The sequence below is a fragment of the Drosophila elegans genome, unplaced genomic scaffold, assembly GCF_018152505.1.
Source record: "Drosophila elegans isolate 14027-0461.03 unplaced genomic scaffold, ASM1815250v1 contig_814, whole genome shotgun sequence".
Taxonomy (NCBI): Eukaryota; Metazoa; Arthropoda; class Insecta; order Diptera; family Drosophilidae; genus Drosophila; species Drosophila elegans.
The window spans coordinates 9,190,556-9,213,809 of record NW_024546167.1 but is presented as its reverse complement, the minus strand read 5'-3'; the positions used below and the strand labels follow the sequence as shown (position 1 = coordinate 9,213,809).

General features: G+C 43.4%; 9 protein-coding genes across 10 annotated transcripts; 5 read left to right on the top strand and 4 right to left on the bottom strand.

Annotated features, from left to right (window-relative positions):
* Positions 1-327: 327 nt before the first annotated feature.
* LOC108150492 (structural maintenance of chromosomes protein 4) lies at positions 328-5,285 on the top strand. The gene is made up of 5 exons (XM_017278701.2): positions 328-1,545; positions 1,609-2,233; positions 2,304-2,617; positions 2,679-4,362; positions 4,425-5,285. Exons 1-5 carry the CDS (start codon positions 413-415, stop codon positions 4,983-4,985), a joined length of 4,317 nt encoding a protein of 1,438 aa, XP_017134190.1. The 5' UTR covers positions 328-412; the 3' UTR covers positions 4,986-5,285.
* LOC108150494 (cytosolic Fe-S cluster assembly factor NUBP1 homolog) lies at positions 5,277-6,350 on the bottom strand. Its single transcript, XM_017278703.2, has one exon. It carries the CDS (start codon positions 6,257-6,259, stop codon positions 5,324-5,326), a length of 936 nt encoding a protein of 311 aa, XP_017134192.1. The 5' UTR covers positions 6,260-6,350; the 3' UTR covers positions 5,277-5,323.
* Positions 6,351-6,559: 209 nt separating this feature from the next.
* Positions 6,560-7,472, top strand: LOC108150427 (probable proteasome subunit beta type-2). Its single transcript, XM_017278585.2, has 3 exons — positions 6,560-6,738; positions 6,809-7,034; positions 7,092-7,472. The coding sequence occupies exons 1-3, from the start codon at positions 6,648-6,650 to the stop codon at positions 7,393-7,395; spliced, it is 621 nt and encodes a 206-aa protein (XP_017134074.1). The 5' UTR covers positions 6,560-6,647; the 3' UTR covers positions 7,396-7,472.
* Positions 7,473-7,745: 273 nt separating this feature from the next.
* LOC108150419 (COX assembly mitochondrial protein homolog) lies at positions 7,746-8,290 on the top strand. The gene is made up of 2 exons (XM_017278576.2): positions 7,746-7,870; positions 7,924-8,290. Exons 1-2 carry the CDS (start codon positions 7,819-7,821, stop codon positions 8,226-8,228), a joined length of 357 nt encoding a protein of 118 aa, XP_017134065.1. The 5' UTR covers positions 7,746-7,818; the 3' UTR covers positions 8,229-8,290.
* LOC108150418 (tRNA-splicing endonuclease subunit Sen2) lies at positions 8,231-9,119 on the bottom strand. The gene is made up of 2 exons (XM_017278575.2): positions 8,564-9,119; positions 8,231-8,509 (listed from the first exon to the last, which is right to left on the bottom strand). The coding sequence occupies exons 1-2, from the start codon at positions 9,000-9,002 to the stop codon at positions 8,247-8,249; spliced, it is 702 nt and encodes a 233-aa protein (XP_017134064.1). The 5' UTR covers positions 9,003-9,119; the 3' UTR covers positions 8,231-8,246.
* Positions 9,120-9,210: 91 nt separating this feature from the next.
* On the top strand, positions 9,211-10,957 carry LOC108150409 (zinc finger protein 883-like). Its single transcript, XM_017278567.2, has 2 exons — positions 9,211-9,294; positions 9,346-10,957. Exon 2 carries the CDS (start codon positions 9,350-9,352, stop codon positions 10,922-10,924), a length of 1,575 nt encoding a protein of 524 aa, XP_017134056.1. The 5' UTR covers positions 9,211-9,294; positions 9,346-9,349; the 3' UTR covers positions 10,925-10,957.
* Positions 10,958-11,231: 274 nt separating this feature from the next.
* LOC108150496 (V-type proton ATPase subunit H) lies at positions 11,232-16,038 on the top strand. 2 transcript variants are annotated; one of them, XM_017278706.2, is made up of 7 exons: positions 11,232-11,411; positions 11,569-12,047; positions 13,105-13,335; positions 14,103-14,237; positions 14,302-14,864; positions 15,046-15,159; positions 15,320-16,038. In XM_017278706.2, the coding sequence occupies exons 1-7, from the start codon at positions 11,375-11,377 to the stop codon at positions 15,396-15,398; spliced, it is 1,638 nt and encodes a 545-aa protein (XP_017134195.1). In that variant the 5' UTR covers positions 11,232-11,374; the 3' UTR covers positions 15,399-16,038. The 2 variants fall into 2 exon arrangements, with proteins under 2 accessions (XP_017134195.1, XP_017134196.1); XM_017278707.2 differs by lacking the exon at positions 13,105-13,335 and having other exon boundaries at positions 11,234-11,411.
* A 502-nt stretch (positions 16,039-16,540) lies between these two features.
* LOC108150497 (cytochrome c-2) lies at positions 16,541-19,306 on the bottom strand. The gene is made up of 2 exons (XM_017278708.2): positions 19,195-19,306; positions 16,541-17,173 (listed from the first exon to the last, which is right to left on the bottom strand). Exon 2 carries the CDS (start codon positions 17,131-17,133, stop codon positions 16,807-16,809), a length of 327 nt encoding a protein of 108 aa, XP_017134197.1. The 5' UTR covers positions 17,134-17,173; positions 19,195-19,306; the 3' UTR covers positions 16,541-16,806.
* A 258-nt stretch (positions 19,307-19,564) lies between these two features.
* Positions 19,565-23,246, bottom strand: LOC108150499 (cytochrome c-1). The gene is made up of 2 exons (XM_017278711.2): positions 23,092-23,246; positions 19,565-20,087 (listed from the first exon to the last, which is right to left on the bottom strand). Exon 2 carries the CDS (start codon positions 20,076-20,078, stop codon positions 19,761-19,763), a length of 318 nt encoding a protein of 105 aa, XP_017134200.1. The 5' UTR covers positions 20,079-20,087; positions 23,092-23,246; the 3' UTR covers positions 19,565-19,760.
* Positions 23,247-23,254: the final 8 nt, after the last annotated feature.

Sequence of the window (23,254 nt, the reverse complement as noted above, 5' to 3'; positions counted from 1 at the left end):
TTAACTACAGTTATAATATTTTTTATTTGGCTTTACTAAAAAGAATCAATTAAAATATTGGCATGTTATTTTTAAATATGTATATTTTTTTTTAATATTGTTTAAGGCCCGTTACCTAAAATTCGAATTCAAATTTCAAAAGCGCCAAAAAAAAACATGGCGCCAAATTATAATAGTGTGGCCGTTCTTATTATTTTAGCGGATACTCACTCCCCAGTTAGCGGAGACACGTTAGAGATGGGAGAACAGCGATGGTGGCCCGCCAAACATCGATATCGCCGATGTTTTGAAAGCGTTGATGACTGTCCCATCTTTAGCGTCTTTTCCCTTTGGCGCTTGGGAAGTTAAGTTCGTATTTTGAGGAATTTACCTCGTTTAACCAAGTTCAAATAGTTTTAAGAAAGGGGACAAGATGCAAAAGGCGCGTCCCAGCAAGGGCACGCCCAGGGGAGCCCAGGGTGCACGTCCGAGCGGTCAGTTCCGGGTGCCGCAACTAACTGCCCAGCAATTGCGGGCCCAGCAACAGCAGGAGGAGGAGGACGCCGCCATGGACGCCCTGGACGATGCCCTGATCTTCGATGACGAGGAGGGCGGCACCCGGATCGGCGACATATACATTCCGCCTCCTGTGCCGCCACATTGCTCCATGGAGAGCGTGGGGCCGCGACTGATCATCGCGAAGATTGTGAACCACAATTTCAAGAGCTATGCCGGCAAAGTGGTACTGGGACCGTTCCACCAGAGTTTCACGGCCATCATTGGACCAAATGGCAGTGGCAAGAGCAATGTCATCGACTCCATGATGTTCGTCTTTGGCTGCCGTGCGAACCGCATTCGCTGCAAGCGCGTCTCAACCCTGATCCACTCCTCCGCGAAATTCCAAAATCTCCGGAGTTGCTCGGTGGCGGTGCACTTCAAGCAGATTGTAGACAAGGGCGACGGCAGCTGCGAAGATGTGCCGAACTCCGACATTGTCATCGAACGCACAGCCATGTCGGACAACTCGTCCTACTATCTGGTGAACGGAAAGCGGGCCCAGCTCAAAGATGTGGCCAAACTGCTAAAGCAGCACCATGTGGATCTGGAGCACAATCGCTTCCTTATCCTGCAGGGCGAAGTAGAGTCCATTGCCATGATGAAGCCAAAGGGGCAGACGGAAAACGAAACGGGAATGCTGGAATATCTGGAGGACATTGTGGGCACCAAACGTTATATTCGCCCGCTTCAGCAGATCAACCAGAGGGTGGACCAGCTCACCGACGACCGCACGGAGAAGCACAACCGCTGCAAGCTGGCTGAGCGCGAGATGAAGGATCTGGAGCAGCCCTTCAACGAGGCCGTCGATTATCTGAAGAAGGAGAACGAGATGGTGCGCACCAAGTCCGTGCACATCCAGAAAATTGTGAGCATCAAGAAGACCAAGCTGGAGCAGTACACCAAGGAGCACGAAACGTGTGTGGAAGAGATCAAAACCCACGACGAGGGAACTGCTGCCCTGAGACAAGAACGGGAAGAGAAGGAGACCGTAGTCCGAAAGGAAATCGAGTAAGCACAAATCTTCCGCTTTACTATGATATTTATTAATGCATTCGTTATTATTATTATTAGAGCCTACGAATCTTTGGTAAAGACTCGCGAACAAATCAAAAAGAGGCTGGCGACTGTCGAGAGGGCTCACACCGAAATCCAAAGCACCATGGAGAGCACAAACAAACAGCGCAAGAAGGACAAAACCCAGATGGAGAAGAACGAGAAGGAGCTGGAGGATCTGCATAAGTTACCTGAAAAAAATCAACGCGAGATCGAAGATTGCACTCAAAAACTGGAGAGTCTGGAAAAGAATAAGGTGACGCTGAATGAAGAGCTCGAAAAGCAGCAGGCCGAGCTCACAAAAACCACGGCCCCATTGACCGAGAAACGCCTGCAGCTCAGTGACGATTTGGTGGGCCTCAACGGGAAGGTCAATGCAGCCAAAACGGAGCTGCAGGTGCTCGAGTCCCAGCTAAAGATCCTCAAACAGGCAGAGACCACCGAGTCCAGGAAATATGCGACCCTAAAGAGCTCATACGAGCAGTCGCAAAAGAGTCTCGAGGAGAAGGTGACCAGGGTGGATGAGTTGAACGAAAGCATTCCTCGCATGAAGAGCGAAATAGCAAACAAGACAGCGGAAGTGGACAAAATGGTCAAAGAGGAGCGTAATCTATCCATGCAGTGCAACAAGCTTCGAACAGAGGTAACAAAGACTTCTTTTTTCTCCAATCTGATAATATACAATTGTTATTTGAATATAATCCTTCTTTCAGATCAACGAAAGATCGAGCGTTATGCAGGCTCAGCGCTCGAATAACAAAGTTCTGAACTTCCTAATGCGTCTCAAGATGGAGGGCAAAATCCCAGGCATTCTGGGACGGCTCGGTGACTTGGGTGGCATAGATGCCAAGTATGATGTGGCCATTTCGACGGCTTGTGGACGCTTGGACAACATTGTCACGGACAGCTATGACACAGCAGCGGCGGCCATTGCCGCCCTTAAGGAGTACAACGTGGGCCGAGCAACCTTCATCACGCTGGACAAGATTGAGCAACATCGTCGCGATGCCAATTCAAGGATAAACACGTAAGTCAATTCTCGATATTTAGATTTACGTGGTATTAACCGCCTTCTAACTGAATTGCAGACCAGAAAACGTTCCTAGACTATACGACCTCGTTAAGGTGGAGGACGACCGTGTGAGGACAGCCTTCTTTTTCGCCCTGCGAAATACATTGGTGTGCGACGACCTGGACCAGGGCACACGCATTGCCTACGGCAGAGAACGCTTCCGGGTGGTGACGCTGCGTGGCGAGATGATCGAGATGACGGGCACGATGTCCGGTGGTGGCAATCGCCCTGTGCGCGGCAAAATGGACACCCAGGTGCGCACCAAGACGGCAGAATCGGCTGACAACTCGCAGATGACACAGAAGGCGCTGGAAGAGATGCAGATACAGGCGGAGGAGCTGCAGGCCCGGGTTAACTACTGCCAGGAGCAGCAGGGTAGTCTTGAGCGCGAGATTCACACCCTGAAGATGGGACTGCAGCGGGACGAGGCGGAGTATAAGAAGCTGGCGGTGAGCATTGCTTCCCTGGAGCAGCAGATGGCCAGCAATCTGAAACAGTGCGAGGCGCAGCGCCAGCGGATGCTCAAGAAGACAACGGACGAGGGTGCCGTAAAAGAGCTCGAGGAGCAAATCAAAGCAGCCAAGCAAGAGGTGGAACAGGCCCAATTTGCCGAGCAGGCTGTAACCAGCCAAATCGAGGAGATCCAGACCCAGTACGATACCCTGAGGAACGACAACGTCAAGCCCGTGGAGGCCAAAATCAAGAAAGTGGGCAGCCAGATCGAGAAGCTGGCCGCCAATGTGCGCTCCCTGAAGGTGGCCTTGACCTCCGCTGATCGCAACATTAAGAAGATCACTGAAAACAATAATAATCTTCGAGAGAACATAACAGCTGCAGAGGAAAAATTGAAATCGTTAAACGAGGACCGCAATAAGTGTGAGGAGAAGAAGAAGGAGCTGGAAAAGGAAGCCGGGGAGGCGGACGCCGCCATCGAGAGTGCCAAATCTCAATCCTCCGATATCAAGAAACAAATTGATGAGATCACCAAGGAGGAAAATAAAAGAAACCTCGATCGCATTGAAATAGATGCTAAGTTGCAAGCGGCTGCAGGAAAGATGAATAAGGTGAAGGCAGAAATTCCCGGTTGGCAGTCTCAACTGGTCCCCTTGAAGCTCAACGAGATTCCTGGAGAAACGGAACCACCAGCGCCCCTCAAAGAGCTCAGTGAGGAGGAGCTGGAAGCTGAGTCCTTGGAGGCGCTGCAGTACAAGCAAACGATGCTGGAGGAAGATCTAAAGACAAAGAAGCCCAACCTGGGATGCATCAAGGAGTTCAACGAAAGGCGCATCGTCTACCTGGATCGCGTCCGTGTCCTGGAGGACATTACTTCCAAGCGAAACGAGATGCGCGACAAGTACGAGGAGGTTCGAAAACGTCGCTACAAGGAGTTTATGGCTGGATTCTTCATCATCACGCGAAAACTGAAGGAAATGTACCAGATGATTACGCTGGGCGGCGATGCCGAGCTAGAGCTGGTGGACTCCATGGACCCCTTCAATGAGGGTGTGAACTTCACGGTGCGGCCGCCCAAGAAGAGTTGGAAATACATTTCGAATCTATCGGGTGGGGAGAAGACTCTTTCCTCGCTGGCCCTTGTATTTGCCCTGCACTACTACAAGCCCTCTCCGCTGTACTTTATGGATGAAATTGATGCGGCGCTTGATTTCAAAAACGTGTCCATTGTGGGTCACTATATTAAGGTGAATATATTCATTACTTATTATTATTAATATGTTCTAACGCAATGTTTTCTATTTCCCAGGAACGTACGAAGAACGCCCAGTTCATCATTGTTTCCCTCCGTGTAAACATGTTCGAACTGGCCAACTATCTGGTGGGCATATACAAAGTCAGCGACTGCACGTCGTCGTGCACCGTGCGAAACCATCCGCCCGACCTGGCCAGTAAACAGGCGACGCATCCGCACAGTCAGTATGCAGGCGAAACGGTCGCGCGGGATCAAACCTTGCCACCCGTGAACAATGAGAACCAATCACCGGACTCTCAAGCCAGACCGTTAGAACAAGTCACCAACATGGCCAAACAGGTGGGCAGGGAAACAACCTTTGCTCCGCCGTTGGAAAGCACGGCAAGAGAAACCATCAGGCCGTCAGAGCCAGGAGGTCAAACGAGCCGTCAGCAAGGAAGAGAAACCACTTTTGCTCCCACAATCGAGAGCACGGGAAGAGGTACCACATTTGAACAAGCTGTGGACCGCGCCGTCGTTATAGATGTACTTGAAGTGCCAAATGCTCCGCAAAGATTATCCACGGATGTTAACTTGGAGAGTCCACCCTCATCCCCAACTGTGGATAATGCTTAAAAGCAAAATATTTATAGTATTATTCCATAGTAAGCTGTAGCTCGATTGAGGCCCGTTTACTCATCTTTATGTTAGGCTGCAAGTTGTAAACGGCAAAAATCGTTATTATATATTAATTTAAACGTTGGTGGGAAAGCGGGCTTTTACATGATTTATATTTATTCAGTAATTTACGATAACAAAAATGATTAAATAATAGTTGTTCTTTAAGAAAACAAACAGTAACCAACGGATGGTAAAGAAAAATGTGTAAAAGGCTCACCTGTATTTTAAGTTTAATAAAGGCAGTTGTTTGGGCAATGTTTTTTATTTGAAAATATTTTGTGATATTTACATAACTAAGTAAAGCTAGCCATAATCCTAGAGCAAATCCCTTCCAGCGCCTCAGTGGTGGTGTTTTTGATATCGGTTATATCCTCGCCAGAGTCGCAGGCTCTGGCTACCTGGGGATCCAGCGGCAAGGAGCCCAACAGCGGCACTCCCATCTCGGCGCACATGGCTGCAGCTCCTCCGGTTTTGGCTGGAAAGATTTCCGAGCTGTTTCCGCAATTGCCGCAACGGAAACTGCTCATGTTCTCGATCACGCCCACAATGGGTATGTTTTGTTTCTTGCAAAAGTTGATCTCCTTGCGTACATCGAGGAGAGCCACCTCCTGCGGCGTGGTCACGACGACGGCCCGAAGGGATTCCGGCTTGTTGTCGTCCTTCAGGTAGGAAACGACCGACAGGTGCTCATCGGAGGTGCCAGGCGGAGTGTCCAGCAGCAGCAGATCCAGACTGCCCCAGTCCACCTCGCTCAAGAACTGTCGAATCATGCCGTTCTTCTTGGGACCACGCCAAATGATGGCATCATCCACGGAGCCAAGTAGAAATCCGATGGACATAAGGCACACATTGTCATCGATTCCCACGGGCGACCAGCCAAAACCAGATTGATGCACGTTCTCCCCCAAGGCGCCCATCAAACGGGGCTGCGATGGACCACAGATGTCGATGTCCAGGACACCAAAGTTGCTCTCCGGACAACTTCTGGCCAGGAAGCGGGTCAGCAAGCTGGTCACCGTGCTCTTCCCCACACCCCCCTTGCCCGACAGTATCAGCAGCTTGTTTCGCACGTCTTTCAGTGACTCTGCCACCAATGCCTTGCCGGGATCTTCGACTTTCTTGCTGGGATCGCTGCAGATGCTCTGGTTGGGACAGCCGGCACAGGCGCTCACCTTGCCCGCCTGTTCGCTCTCCGTTCCAGGACAATGTTCCGGTGGAGGTGCCTGCATGGCTTTAATGGTTTATATGGTAAACTTTATTGTGAAATAAAAAATAGTAGCGCTGATAACCTAGGCCAGTGTGGCCAGAAAAGATTAAATTTTTAAATTTCCTAAGCCAAAGATAAAATTTTAACTTAATTTGAGCTTTTGTATTAAATAATTTGTTCTTCAAAATAAACCTTTTTGTTTTCGTACTAACAAATAAATAGAAACGAATACAAATATTTTGAACTTTTTACAAAAAAGCTTAAATTAGTATTTTTCAGAGTTTTGGTGTTTTTCTTACCCACGCAGACGGCCACACTTCACCAAACTATTGCTTGTCATTGCATTTCGGCAAGTCACAAACAACTTGAAATTTTCTTGAAACCCACGAAAGTACGTTAATAACTGCAACATGGAAACACTTCTGGGTATCAAGGGTCCCGACTTTGTGATGCTGGCGGCGGACACCACCCACGCCCGCTCCATAATCGTAATGAAGGAGGGTAAGCACGGAGTCTCGTTTTTCTTGGCGGCTTGTGCCTCACTTGCTGGCTTTGCTCGCACCTTTTCCAGATGAGAACAAAATCCACAAGGTGTCGGACAATCTGCTAATATCAACCACCGGCGAATCGGGCGACACGGAGCAGTTCACCGAGTTCATTTCGAAGAACATAGCGCTGTACAAGATGCGCAATGGCTACGATTTGAGTCCACATGCGGCGGCGCATTTCACGCGCAAGAATCTGGCCGAATATCTTCGCAGTCGCACGCCGTACCAGGTGTTTATGTTTGTGGCAGGGTAAGGATGCAGTCTATCAGTTAATCCCAACAATATCACATCAATTCCACCATCCAGCTATGATCCCAACGAGGGTCCGGAGCTCACCTTCATCGATTACCTGGCCAATGCCAAGTCCCTCAATTATGCCGGTCATGGCTATGGTGCGGTCTTCGCGTCCAGCATTTACGATCGCTACTGGCACCCCAACATCACCCAGGAGGAGGCCTACGATGTCTTCAAGAAGTGCATTGTCGAGATCCAGAAGCGACTGGTCGTCAACCTCAAGAACTTCAATGTCGCCGTGGTGGACAAGGATGGAGTGCGGAATCTGGAACCCATTAGCGCGAAGAGCCTCGCCGAATACAATGCATCCGCTTAGTTAGGTTTTTATTTGAGCATTCTAAATGCACAATTTGTAATAAAATGCGCCTGGATTTTGGCAAACTTTGGTACGAAGCCGCGGTTTATTATTGAACGATACTCGTATTCCATTATTTTATTAAGATATTTCTTAGGCACAAATCGCTTGATCACAAATATTTTATTTTTTATAAAGAAGTTGAGCGAAATCAATATACTAATTTTTTAAACTGTTGTTTTTAAATAGAGCGTCTTTAATGCTTAGAAAATTATAAAAAATAGGGTTCGCTTAATAGATTAATTTTAAGTTTCAAACAAACTTAAAAAAGAATTCCTTTCAGTATCTAAGTGGTATTTTAATATCCCAAGTATTTTCTTTTGTTCCACTGGCAGTCACACTAAAAGTTGTTACACAAAATAAATAATATATTTTTAAGACAACATGAGCCTCGAACAACAACCAAGCGTGGATCCCCTTAATCCCCATGGACTTGGTGAGTTCTCAGAGTAAACGATTGATCCCGTCCACTGACAATCATCCTGCTAGGTGACCCCAACGATACGAGGTTGCGCAAGGTGGAGCGGGAAGTGCTGATACCCAAGATAATGCGGGATCGGGCCAAGGCGGAATTCTGCTCCAAGGAGGTGGCCGATTTCCAGGAATGCTGCAAGGCCAGCAGCATATTAATGGTGGCCACCTGCCGAAAGCAAAACTCAGCCCTGAAGGAATGCCTCACCCAGTGGTATCAAAACGAGGCCTTTAAGGAGGAGTGCAAACAGATATATCTGCAAGAACGGGCCGATTACCGGAGCACCGGCATACCCAAAAAGCATCGCCTGGAGAAGTTGTAGAATCCTGGGAATAGTTCCTTATTGTTGTTTGCTTTGTACAAAAGTTAAGTAATTGAAACGTCGCACAATTGTCTCTGTTACTCGGGTTTCTTGAAGGTCCTCTGGTTTAGCTATAACCTTAGGTTGATGGACAGTTAGCAGTAGCACATCCTTATCCGAAGTTTCAGCCACTCGTTGAACGCCTTTCAAGTTCTTTGACTTATAGTAATCCAAGTCAGAGGACGTTTGAACAATGACCAGGAAGCTGGCGTGGTACAAACTGGGACTTTGTTTGTAGACAACTAAAACGAGAGATGTTACCGAGTGTTGAGACAGTTTAGTGTCAAAATACTTACGAAAGTCCCCGCCAAACTTGATGCCACTCTTGATCACCCAATTCTTGGACTTTAGATACAAATAGCATGCCAAGTTTTCCACAAATCGTTCATTTAGCTCGATTGCCGCCTTGAAAAACATCTGGAAGTCCATAAGTGCGCCAGTTGGGCTCTTTATATCTAAAATTTCTAAGTAGTAGGCCAGGAAACAGGACTCCTCCATTCCTAGGAGCAGCGTTTCATCTTCATCCCGAGATGCCGGTCCGCCTCGTGATTTACTTCCTTTGCCAAAACAACCATTGTCATACAGCGATTTAGCCCCACCGAAATCAATTATCTCCACAGAGAGTCCTGTAAATCTTCCTTGAACACGATCACGATTTTCGCAACTCGGAAACGGTGTGAAGCTAAAGTTTTTGTTATAGCAGCGCTTTCTTTTGCAGGGAAATGTAAACTGCATTTTTTAGTACGTTGAAAGTCAAATAATTCAACTACTTTAGATTATTATTAAAAATGATTTTAAAACATTCTTATAAAAGCTACAAATAACATTAAGTTTGAAACTATAATTGACAAAATAAATAAATAAATAATTTGGTTCAGGCAAAAATACCAAAACAAAGGTTTTTTGTTTCTCCAGAAAATATTAGCGGTGGTATACTGTAACATTCAACGCACGGTCACACTGAAATAATGGTAAACAAAAACAAAGACTTAAATATAAGACTTAAATTATAAAAAACCGCCTTAAAGTAAGTTGCTTTCCCCTTGAACTTAGTCCTATTATAATAACTTTGTTTTAGAAAAATGGAGGAGGATGAAGTGTGCCGAGTTTGCCTGCAACAGGGCGGAGATATGATCAACATATTTGATAGTGAACCAGAACAGGAAATATGCATTTCGGAATTGATAACCCAGTGGTCCGGCTATCAAGTTCAAAGAGGAGATCTACTTCCGGAAACCATCTGCCCAACATGCCTGCAGGATGCTCGAGCCACATTTGAGTTTACCCGAAAATTCGAAAAGGAGGATTTATGCAGTATTTCGGATGGCGATGGCTCGATTAACGACGTGGGAAGGGGAAACCATGTTCCAGATAATAAAGCCCAGGAGTACCGGGTGAAAAACGAGCCTGTTGATGATGATATATACATGGAGGCAGTCTGTGAAGTATCACGCAACAAGATTGATCAATCAAATAACGACCTGTTCGAGGAAGACGTGTGCAAATTAGAAGTCAGTGAAAATGACAATTCTCTTATGGCTGCATCGGATCATAATACCATTCCAAAGCTTACGGACATACCTTCACGCGAAAAACGGCGCTACAAGTGTTCCCTGTGCCCAAAGTCTTTTGTGGTGGCCTCGCAGTTTAGTCAACATATACTGACCCATTCGGGAGATGATGCCGATGAATGTCCAACGTGGGGTTTGTCTGAACCAGATCCTAGCACCAACGCTTACGAAGAGGACGATTATATTCCGCCGCCTGTAACAGATTCACCTCCTAAAAAAATGCACAGTAAACGATGCCTGAAATCTTTTAAACATGCAACCAATTCAAAGCAACACATTCTTAGTCATTCGAAAGATAAAACCGATAAAAAGGATAGATCAAAATCAGATTTGCCTGCATCAGAACTTAAACCCACTGCTTATATGCCCTACAAATGTAATTATTGTCCGAAATATTTCAAGAATTCAGAATCCCTTAAGTTGCATGTCCGTACACATGGTAAGCGGTTTAGGTGCTCCAATTGCCCAAAGACTTTTGCGGAGGCACAACACTTAAAGAAACACATTGAGGATCACTCCGATAGTCCAAAGACTCCAACTACATCGGAAAATAAGAAGCGAAAGTTCAAATGTCCCCAGTGCCCCAAGTCTTTTCCGTATTCCTCGAGCTGTAGTCGACACCTTTTGAGCCACTCGGAGATACGACCGTACAAGTGCCCCCACTGTCCAAATTCCTACGCACGTCCCTACGCTCTCAGAGCCCACGTTTTTTCCCACTCCGGAGAAAGACCGCACAAGTGCGATCAATGTTCAAAGACTTATTTACGGATTTATCATCTCAAGGCCCACCTGTTGACTCACAAGATAAAGCGGGGCAAGGACAACCCTTACAGGTGTTCCCAATGCAAGAAGTCCTTCCTGTCCAAATCAAATCTGAAGCGACACACCCGGCTGCACTCTGGGGACAAACCTCACAAGTGTGATAACTGCGAAAAGAGTTTTTCCCGTGCCAGCGATCTTAGAAATCACAACCGTTCTCATACGGGCGAAAAACCCTATAAGTGCACTTTTTGCCCAAAGTCTTTTTCGGTTAGTACAAATATGCAAAAACACCAAAGGATGTGCAAGCTTGAAACTACAAATTGACGATAATATCATAGCTTCCAAATATATTTTTAAATAATAAATTGTTAAAGCTTAAAAATAGTTTTTTTTTTGGATGTAAAGAATTTATTTTTTTCGAAATTCAAAATCGTCGATTTTGTAACGGCAATGTTAAGTCGTCGTTTTTGTTTAACATTTCTATGGTAGCTTAGCCGTTTCCTAACATTGGGCAGCGCTGCGGCAGAGGGAAAGCAGAGTAGAGATGGGAAAACATCGATGTTTCCCCACCAAACATCGATCAGATCGATTGAAAACATCGATGACAACGATGTTGGCACGATGTTTTCCCACCTCTATGCAGAAAAGTCACAAGACCAGTCAGCTGAATTTCGGTGCGTAGTGTGAAAAACACTCGGTTATATTTGATAAATTTTCATAAATTCTGTGCTTGAATTTGTGTGTGCCGAGCGTCGTCGCAAGAAAGCCCTCAAAATGACTACCGCCTTGTATTTGCCCGAGGAAAACATCGGTGAGTTGCCGTTTCTGCGCCCCGCACTCGACCTTTGTGGAAAAATCGAAGTGCGAGTGTGTGGGTGTGGGGGTGCTAACTGGCTGTCCAGGGAAGCACCCCATCATATATAACTCCCCCCATTAACCTGGTTTCTTGCACATCCATACGACCACAGACATGATTGCTGCCACCTCGGTGCTGCAGCAGCAGGCGGCGGACATCAGGACCAGGACGATCAACTGGGCATCCTACATGCAGTCGCAGATGATCAGCGATGAGGACTACAAGGCGATCAGCGCCCTGGACAAGTCACGTGCCAGCTACTTGGCCCAGAACTCCAGCCAGGTGGTCAAGACGTTGCTGAATCTGGTCTCCCATCTGTCCAAGGACTCGACCATCCAGTACATACTCGTGCTGCTGGACGACCTGCTGCAGGAGGATCGCTCGCGGGTGGATCTGTTCCACGAGACGGCCGGCAAGCTGAAGCAGTGCATCTGGGGTCCGTTCCTGAACCTGCTGAACCGCCAGGACGGCTTCATCGTCAATATGTCGTCGCGCATCCTGGCCAAGTTCGCCTGCTGGGGCCACGAGACCATGCCCAAGTCCGATCTGAACTTCTATCTGCAGTTCCTCAAGGATCAGCTGGCCAGCAATGTAAGTCTGCATGTGCGTGAGCTAGGGATGAGCCCTCCGAGAGCATGTTTATGTTGTCTATGATCTGTACATTAGGGCAAAAGAGCATGTGAAGAATGTTTCAGCAACTACTTTTAAGCAATTCGTGCACTGGTGAAAGATTGGATAAAATGCCTCCCAGTGCAAATATTGCTAATAATTCTTGCACTGGTGTAGAATCAAACGGCTGTCATTTCAATTAGAATTATTTAAACCCCTTAGAAATTATTGGGGTTGAGCCCACCAGTGCAATTATTACAAATTTTTTTATATATAGATAAAATTAGTATTTTTCTTTATAATTTAGCCTACAGCATGTGATGTATTCTAAAAAGTTTGATAACCTATAACTTGTTGAGATAGCATGATTTTTGTTTGATTGATTTGAAGTACTTTATTTCTCCTTTCCAATTGCAAAATGTTAGATTGATGATTGTAGAGATTTTAAACTAATCCCTTGACTATTCTCCATGCATAACTCATTCGATATGAACTTGAATTAATTACCTAACTCTGTTTAAAGCTAACAAACCTAATAATCAACTGCCTGCATGCTTTGCCAGTTTTTCTTTCTGTATACATATATAAGTATATCTAATTAAAACCAAACAAAACAGACCTCGGATAGGTCCAGATACCAAACAAAACTGACCTTGTCTTGGTTAAAATACTCGTGAAATCTCAGCAAATGAGAAGTCCACTTAATGAGTTACTTACATTATGCCATACATCAGCACTCAGAATCTTGTCACTTCATATTCAAACCGTATATTATCCTGGATATAAAATCCGGCCACGTCACCCCTCCCGATCATCACGTGCAGTCGTGTGTCATGTCTCACAGCATAGCACCAGAATATAATTTTGTTATTTACCTTGTGTTCTTGTCATCAAAACGTATTTATCTGTTCCGCTGCACTTGAACCCTGTGAACAATTTTAATTTATATGCAATTTACCATCTATGAATCGATTGAATCGATGTCTGTGGACGAACCACCCCCACGTCCTACGACCCACGACCTCTGATCCGACCCTAGGGCTTAGCGTATCTGCAAGAGATGGCCCTGCTGGCCAAGCGGACACAAACGATCATTGTGCACACGCATCAACAGCATGGCAAAGACAAAGACCACCATGGCCACCAGTACAGTCCCACACTGGCCCAGCTGCAGCAGCAGCACGAGCTGGCCGAGAGGGCCAACGAGAGCTATCGGGAGGTGGGCGGTAGCAGTGATCACCAGCAACAGGACGGCAAATGTGTGATACCGGTATTCCAAACAACTAAACCAAACTCGCAGCAATCCTATCGCCGAAACAACAAAACATCCACTTACCCACCCACCAAAACACACAAAAACACGAATAAACTATCAAACATTTATGGGCACACAAGCGAACACAGTCGATAAGTTTTAAAAATGTAAAAGACTAAAAAACCATTTAGGAATTTCTTAAAAAAATATGAATTTAAAAATCTGTTAAACTTGGTAGCTTAAAACTAAAAATTTTAAAGTGGTTTTTAAGAAGGGGGACCGTTTCTCTACCATGCTCGTATAGAATCGACCTCTTTCGACTGTGATCCGTGTGTTTGTGTAGTATTTCTTAGTCTATTTCGTAACTGTTTACTAACCCGACTAATAGCGCGTGAGAGGACAGCAGGAGAATCCGGCTCGAGGGCCCTGGCAACCAGTGTTGTCATGCAATGAATAAAAACATATCAGTGTGGTGTAACGGTAATAAAAGGTCCAGGTGATGGTTATAGCTACACGAAAATCACCCAAAATTACACAAAGATAAACCAATGGCATAAGGTTCGAAACCCCATTGATGTTGCATCTTCAATTGTCTATAAATGTTGTCCACTCTCTTTTCCACTTTGTTTCCCCTACTGTACGTAGCTTTTAGTAATTATCGTTGTTGTAGCTAGCGAAAAATAGATTCCAGCTGATATCGTAATAACTAACAAACCTAACCAGCGACTTGTAAGGTCGAATACGAGAATAAACTAATGGGAACTTTTATCGTTAATATATAGAACAACGAATACATCCAATCGGTGGCCCGGTGCCTGCAGATGATGCTCCGCGTGGATGAGTACCGATTCGCCTTCGTGGGCGTCGATGGAATCAGCACTCTGATTCGCATACTCTCGACCCGTGTCAACTTCCAGGTGAGTTTGAAATTGAAATGTGTAAATTGTTTGGTACAATTTAAATTCGATTTCTTATTCATAGGTGCAATACCAGTTGATCTTCTGCCTGTGGGTGCTGACCTTCAATCCCCTGCTGGCCGCCAAGATGAACAAGTTCAGCGTGATCCCCATCCTGGCTGATATCCTCAGCGATTGTGCCAAGGAGAAGGTGACCCGCATTATCCTCGCGGTCTTCCGCAATTTGATCGAGAAGCCGGAGGATTCATCGGTGGCCAAGGACCATTGCATCGCCATGGTCCAGTGCAAGGTGCTGAAGCAGCTATCCATTTTCGAGCAGCGACGTTTCGACGACGAGGACATCACCGCCGATGTGGAATACCTCAGCGAGAAGCTGCAGAACTCGGTGCAGGACCTGAGCTCCTTCGATGAGTACGCCACTGAGGTGCGCAGCGGTCGCTTGGAATGGTCGCCTGTCCACAAGTCGGCCAAGTTCTGGCGCGAGAATGCCCAGCGCCTGAACGAGAAGAACTACGAGCTGCTGCGCATCCTCGTTCACCTGCTGGAGACCTCCAAAGACGCCATCATCCTCTCCGTCGCCTGCTTCGACATCGGAGAGTATGTGCGTCACTATCCCCGCGGCAAGCAGTAAGTATATAGTGTCTATATTTGAAATCTTTTCTTTTTGAAGATGGAAAACTTGAAAACTATCTACTTTAATCATTAATTTAAATATAATTTAAATTGAAAACCCACTCCAAATCATAGCGAGAGCGCATTTTACTTTCTAATACACTATACATTACATTTCTAAATCTTTATTCCTTAGTGTCTTGGAGCAACTGGGTGGCAAACAGATCGTAATGCAGCATTTGGGTCACGAGGATCCCAATGTGCGGTACGAAGCCCTGCTGGCCGTGCAAAAGCTGATGGTACACAACTGGTTAGTATGGATTTCGAATACCTATCCTCTCATGCCTCCCCCAAACCCGCATACAGGTGCTGTGATCCTCATATCGTTTTCTTACAATCCTTGATCAAGATTATCACCGAAATTCTCTGTGTATTCAATGAGCTTTTGTTTCTCTCTTTGTTTTTAATAGGGAATATCTGGGCAAGCAGTTGGAGAAGGAAAACGAGAACCAGAAACAAGGTGCCGCCCCCATCTCCGGCAAGGCCTAAGTGGTCCAATCAATCAGTCATCCATGCACACAGGCACACAACAAATATTTTAGCCAGGCCGCCAGCCTGAGACCTTAACTAACAATAAGAGTCGTGGAGGGATCTATAACTCCAACCTGATCCTCCACTTCTCCACCACACTTACTGATGTTTGTTCTTGCTACGTTTAAGCGCATGTTTGTTTCCAGCTTAAACTAAGTTCTTGTTTAGCCCATACCTCCGTCTACGCCCATTACACCCTCAGCCCATTGAACGTATTGAGAGAACAATTCGATTTTTTGTTGGCATTCCAAAAAACGCAATTCACTGTAATGGCAGAGCAAATACAAACAGCTATCCTTTAAGATGTTCCATTCAATTCAATTGTTTATATTTTGTTGTTATTATTATTTGTGTTCTTATTTTTATGTGTGCGCCGCTGTACAGAGTTTTTCTAAACCAGATGATATGCACTTCTTATGTATTATAATCGCGTCAGCGCAACCACAACTAAACAAAAAACAAAACAAAGAAAACAAAAATATATTGTAAAAACCTATCAAGTATTTCTTTCATTAAAAACTAAAGCAAAGTTGTTATTAAATTGTATGATAAAGTTTTGCGAGTGTAAAAGAAAATATACATAAATTAGCCAAAATTATTCAAGTGTTTTTTAAACAATTGGTGTATGATTTAAGAGACTAATATAATTTGTTAAGCAATATTTACTCTCTCTTTCAATATTGCTATCTAAGTGTGACTCAATATTTGATTAGGAATTTCTTTTAGGAAGGTTTCAGTTATCGGTTCTTATCTAGGGCTCGAGACCCATGGGAATCTCTTATTGGCCTCTCTTTGCACTACTACTATTTGGTAAAGGCACGTGATACAATTTTAGTTACCTCTCTTTATTGCTCGACGTGACCCACTCTTTAGCTTTTCACAGAATTGTTGAGAGAAATATTTTAGCTATTCGAAATTCTCTTCCCCCATAAATAAACCACTTAAATGGCAGCGTTGAATCTTAAATACAAGAACAGGAGTGTTAGATCTCTTCAGTAACCTTTGCTCTTTACTGTGCAGAAAAGGTTTTGTCCGAATTGTTTAATGGTCTTTTTTTTCCTTTCTCTTAATCCCCCCATAACCAAACACATCTAATAATATGTAGTTGTTTTTTAGTTATTATTTAACGTTTTCTTGTGGATGTCACAATTCTCATCGGGTTTAAATTAAATATTCCACTTTTTATTTAAATTAAATAATAAATTGTCCTATTTAAACTTTATAATTAACATAATTGTAGTTTTTAGGTCTGTACTTTGTTGATTTGTAGTTGTTTCTGCTGTTGCGGTTGTTTGCCGGACTGTGACTGAACACAATAATACAGTAAGACATCCTGCAGTGGTTGGTAAGTTGATAGACAGCACCTTTACTTGGTGGCCGACTTCAGGTAGGCGATCAGATCGCCGCGCTCGTTGGGCTTCTTCAGGCCGGCGAAGATCATCTTGGTACCGGGGATGTACTTCTTGGGGTTCTCCAGGTACTCGAACAGGGTGTCCTCGTTCCAGGTGATGCCCTTGGCCTTGTTGGCGTCCGTGTACGCGAATCCGGCCGCCTGTCCGGTCTTGCGACCGATCAGTCCATGCAGATTGGGTCCAACCTTGTGCTTGCCCCCAGCCTCCACGGTGTGGCACTGGGCGCAACGCTGCACGAACAGCTTCTTGCCCTTCTCAACATCGCCAGCAGGAACGCCCATTGTGGATTATGTGATTGATAATGTGTTAACACGGACTCGACTGTGGAAGAGAAGAAAAATTGGAAAATTAATCACTGATCAAAGTAAGCTAGAAGCAAAGAACTCAAATTTTGTCGTCTTTATCGCTGCTGTCACCTAACGTGGTTCCAAAGTTCAACATTGATCCTAACCACTATTATTATTAATAATATGATTGCTCTTAAAGAAAAATATTATCTTCAGACTCTTAACAAAAGTTTGAATTAAAAACAAAAGTAGTTTACTGCAAATCTTAGTTATGAAAAAAATATTTTTAATTTTATTTTTGTTGGTTTGTTTTGAGTATAGATTTTTCAACTACCTACTTGGCAATAAAATTGTAATATCATTTTTTCAACTACATATTTTTAAATTATTTTCCACTGTGTAGTAGCCGTGAAAAAATATTTGTCCCCTTGCCCCATTATGTAAACAATTGATAAGCTCGCTGCGGAAACGGAATTATTAGAATCGCTAGAGCTAAGTGCATTAGTCGGCTGTTGGGTGTGATTAGGCCACAATTAGAACAACTTTTCATTATCTAACTCAGTCTGCATTCCCATTTGACTCCCCCGTCCAACCCACACACTTTTTTCACGCGCGAGGAGGGCAACGTCACCAGACACACACACTTGCAAAAAAAAGCTTCAGACGCTGGTCACATGTTGTTGCCCACACTCTCCCGCTCTCGCACTCTATTTCCCCTTAAATATTCACCATTCGAATAATAATTGCGTCAGAACCGCTCAGCAACAGGCCAAAAACCTCTCCAGGAAGCATCATATGAAAAAAACGTTAGTTGTTTACCTAACTATTATTATTCTCAGGGTTTGTGTTACGGTCAACTTGTTAATTCCCAGCTAATAGGTTGCATGCAGCTATTTGAACTTGGGAGAGTACAAAGTGCCGTTGCAATGAGTAAGTCACCTACACAAACAAGCATCTACACTAACAAAAAAGGGATGATTTACGTCAGATCAATATGCGAAAATCAAATTAATACTTAATTTTTATAATTTTTTTGTTTTGGGAATATTTATTAATCGATTGGTGTGAAGAGCATTCACCAACCAAGCTAAATTCCCCTTTGCATTATTTTTTTTATAACTTTTGTATTGACATTTTAAAAACAACAAATTTACATGCTGATAGCTGGTTAAACAGTATACATGTGCATATAAAATCTGGAAACTTATCATTACATCACGAGTTTTTTTTTTATGTGCATACTAACATGCACCTAGAGAGGGAGAGATGGCAAAGCAACAACAATGTCAACATCTGATTTGGCCTTGAGGAGAACTTTTCAGTAAGTTCTCGTGCGTGTGAAAGGAAGAGAGAAAGTGCAATTGGAAAATTGGAAGCAGGCCAAAGGCAGCTGTCTATGTGTGGGTGAGAAATAGAGACAATGAGAGAGATGTGTGAAAATTGGACCATTTTCCTCAGAAATGCGAATGTTACATAAGCCGCCTCCTTGCAAAAGGGGATATCATCTCCTTTCTGCCATATTAAAAATGGCAAGGGAAATCAAAACCTGCTTAGCAACCACGTGGCGCGCTTTTGAACTCCAAAGCAAAAAGCAAAGCAAACAAAAAATTCCAAGAATTGATATATTTTTTTTTGCCAGACAGAGCGAGCGAGACAGCTGATGATCGGGTGCTCCACTCTCTTTGCTCATGTAATCGACGCTCTCCGGGGTTTTTTTTCAATGGCAATGTGACTTTGGGATGCTATTTTTGCCATTAATAAATTACTGCTAATGTTTGCTTTTGGAAAACTCAGCGAATACACTTAAAAACAACCTATCACAGTTCGCACTGTTATACACACGCACAAGGACACGTTTATGTAACCTGAATCATCCCCCAAAAATAATTATTTGCATGGTAATAATTTACACAGCAGTGAGCGACTGGAAATTTTATAACAGAAACTACACGGAAGTGTTTTCCATTACTATCTAGTTGAGAACTCGCTAATCAATAACTTTTCAAGGTAGTATTTACGTCACTTGAAAATTCGAAAACTACACCCACTACTTACATTGAACACAAACGTCGAGCGTCGCCGATTTTTTACGAATGAAGACCGCGCGTCTTGTCGATAGGAAATTGCAGCGGCAGAGTGACCGGCGCTTACATTTAAAAAAACGCAAACGGTTTCTTTGGTAAGGTCGTTTTTCAACTCTGGTCGTATACGTAATTTTTCAGTTTCCTAAAACTGCTCGTTGACACATACTCCACTTTAAAACCTCTTTGTACGCACTACGTTAAACCACAATTAAAGCATTTGTGTAAAATAATATTAGTTTACAAAAATAGCGGATTTGAAACATATTTGGCAAAAGCTAAGTGATATACCACGCACATGCAACCCTGCTGGGCGCGCAATTAAAATTAAAGAAAACAACTTATTACTTTCCTCAACTTTAATTGACAAAATTAGAAGTAAACCTTTTTAAAGTATTATTGGGCATGGGTTGCTTCCAATTAAAGATTAATGTGATTAGTTGCACTCAATAAATGTTGCAAGTGTTAGGTCTAATTTCTTTAGTGCCGTCTTTCTGATGTTATGGTTGCCGATCTTGTTGTTTTGCAGGAGTTTTTCTTTTACTTGTTTGTCTTGAGGAAGGCAATCAAATCGGCCCGATCTTCAGCTTTTTTGAGACCGGCGAACACCATCTTTGTGCCGGGGATGTACTTCTTCGGGTCTTTTAGATACTCGTCTAGATTCCCCTCCGTCCAGGAAACGGCCCTTTTCATATTGGCCTCCGTGTACTTGTAGCCAGGCGCAGTGCCACTCTTGCGACCCACAATTCCGCCCAGATTTGGGCCAACCTTGTGCTTGCCACCCACCTCGTAAGTGTGGCACTGGGCGCACTTCTGCACGAAGATCTTCTTGCCGTTCTCCGCATCACCAGAACCCATTCTTGAAGCCTGTGAGGTGAGAAAAAAAGGGGCAATATTATAGTATGAATTCAAATATTGAAACAAGTTCCATAATTAAAAAGAATTAAGACGTTAACATTTTTTTTCGAAAACAACTATGTTAAATACATTCCAAAATCAAAATTTGTTATACGTTATTATCCAAAACTCCATATTAAAAATCCATCAAATTAAAATTTCCAAAACCAAATTAGAATACTATGCTTTTTAAAAATATATGTATATACGGTGGGCAAAAAAATTTAATGTACACTTTGCACTTCAACTTTATATAAAATGTTCGTAAACTTGTTTGTCCACTGTACATGAATATATATATATTCAGAAACTTATAAAGACTTCTGTGTCCTGCAAAGAAATCGTTTGAAAATTCAAGTCCTCCCCACCTGCAAAAGAGCGAGAGCGACTCTCTTTGCTACTCTCTTGGCTGCATAACGTTAGACGCAGACAGCTGAAAATGCACGAAAGCAAAGTGAAATTGGGTCAAAAAATAAGAAAAACTAAAATTGAATCAAAATGGGTATTAAATGAAAAGCAAACAAGCAGCTCTAGAACTTGGCGGCACTTCTAATGGGAAAAGCAACCGAAAGGTAATTCAATTAGCAGACACAGGCCGCCATGCCACCCCCTCCTATTTTACCCCCTCTTTTACCCCAACCTGCCCCCTTGCCCACTAGCAGCTGCACATGTGCTTTGAACATTTCCTTTCAATTAAAACGCATTTTACGCACTCTCCTCGTTTTTTTTTTGTTGTGGCAAAAACAGATGCCACCGCATAACAAAACCAGAAAAACAAAACAGAGGAAGTTAAATAAGAGAGGCCAAAAGGGAGCCAGGGGCATACATAAACCGGCGCATACGGGAATGATAATTTCTGGATCATACATCTAGAGATATTACCTACTCTAGTGGTACTGGTAGTCGTTAACAAATTTTTATATTTTTGTCCTCTGATTATGTTAACCAGAACAATGTATTATTTTTAAACTATTACAAGCTCTTTATACAATATTTCATAATTTATTTTCATTTTTCAGGTAATTCTTCGCTGGCATCAGGTGTATCAACTCTGCATCCAGCAAATTCCCATCTACATACATCCTCATCGGAGCATCCTGGCCATGTGACCCAACCTAATTTGCCCTGGAACCATAATTTACCCACAGGCAAAACTATCCTGGCTGGTGCCTCGAGTTCCTTTGCCTGGCCACTATAAATAAATGGCGCGCAAAATTAAATTACGCTTGAACGGGCCCTGCAAAATGTGGTAGTGCGAAAAGGATGCCCAGAGAGAAAGGAATGGAGTGAAGGCATTATTGTTTACTAGATCTATTGCTGCGGAAGTCTATAAAAAGGTGAAAGGACACAAAGGATAGTCTGCGAGCGAAAGGGGATGCGACAAGCAGTATGGGGATATTGAATTGGTAAGTGGGTACGGATATTGCTAGGGAAGTGCTGATATTGCTATGCAAAAATACAAAACTACGATACAGTTACATAGTTCGTGAAAAGAAAATTATAAACCGCAAGAGCTCATTAAATCAATAGTTAAAAACATTATATATTAATTGATTTTGTATGACCCATTGAGTTTATCAAGCGTAAAACTTACAAAATTGGCCAGGTACTTGAGGATAATGGCGATAACCTTCAGTTTCTTATTTATGTTGTAGCCATGGCAAGGCTACTACATGTTATTTAATAAGAATTTGTCGAGTACTTCAGACTTGAACACTGAAATTGGAGTCTAGCTTCTAAGCTCCCTTCTGCCTCTTTCCTAAATCTTCGGTCAGCGGGTTACCAAGAACAACGCTTTGGCTGTTGCGTAATTTGGCATGACTTTGATATTCCCGCCAAGCCCCACACCCCAAAAGCTATGACCATAAAGAACCACCTCCACAGCCCCAAAAGCAGACATTTCTGGTTTGCCTGCCCTGCATGGCAAAACCCTACATTTTTTCTTCCCCTTTCAGTCTCCTTTCTTTTTGATTGCGCAGTTGTACCTCTTTAACGTGAGTTTCATTATGCTCGAATAAAACATGTATTTAAAAATAGTGTTGAATACCTTAAATTAAGGTTTAATTTTAAAACTATTTAATTTAATATTTTGAGTCAAAAAGTAAATGGTAAATATTTTTTAAACAGTTACAAGTGAAAATGGGTACGTTTTTTTCAAACACTTAAAAATCCGGGATTCTTAGATTAATATAAATATTAAAGTTTTTAAATGCATTTAGTTGGGGACGATTGTACGAAATAAGAATGGGTTGGGTTATGGAAGAAATACTGTATATGTTACAGCATGTTTATACTACGCGCTTTTCACTGCTGTTGCTGCTTCTTTTGGGGGCTTTCTTTTTAGGGGGTGGTGGGGGGCTGGAGAGATGGATTCTTTTCTAGAACGAGGTCGCTGACTGCCCTTCAACGCTTTCTGTGCCTGCGGATGCCCGAAAGTTACATAAGCCACAAAAACAACAACACTTTTGCATTTTATGCTGAGAGAGACCATGGGGCAAGAGAGAAAATGGATAGAGCAGCCCCACTGAGAAAGAGAGAGCTGCTCTGTGAATATGTGAATGAAAAATTGCTAAAAACGCTTCGATTCGGGCAATTTATAACTGTTCTTAGCCGCGACTGCACTGCTGACACAGTCAGAGAAAGCGATATAATGCTGCATAAAAAGGGGTGAAGTCTAATCTAAGTTTAGATGATAAGATTAGTTAATTTTTTAAAAAGTACTCATGATATAAATTAGTTTACTCCCCAATATATTATATTAAATTTATTTGAACAAATTAATACTGGTGACTAGGATCACAGTTAAAAGAAGTGTAATTAACAGAAAAAATTGCAAGGCCCTTGGAATTTATAAAAAAAATGATATCAACATTAAACGATGTTTAAATTCGACGAAACATAAAATGACAAACTTCCTATTATTTAAAACAATTTTATTGCTGTGTTTGGGGCACCAACAATGCAACAAGCTTACCTGCTGGACGAGTCTCTTTTGCTCTCGCTCTTTCGCTGCTTGTTGCTCTGCCTCCTACTATTTGGAGCACTGTCTCTCTCTCTCTCTCGCTCTCCCAAAGAGCGCTACTTTGGGGCGAATGGGGCTGCTGCTCCGCTTGGCGTTTTCCGTTCTCCGTTTTCCG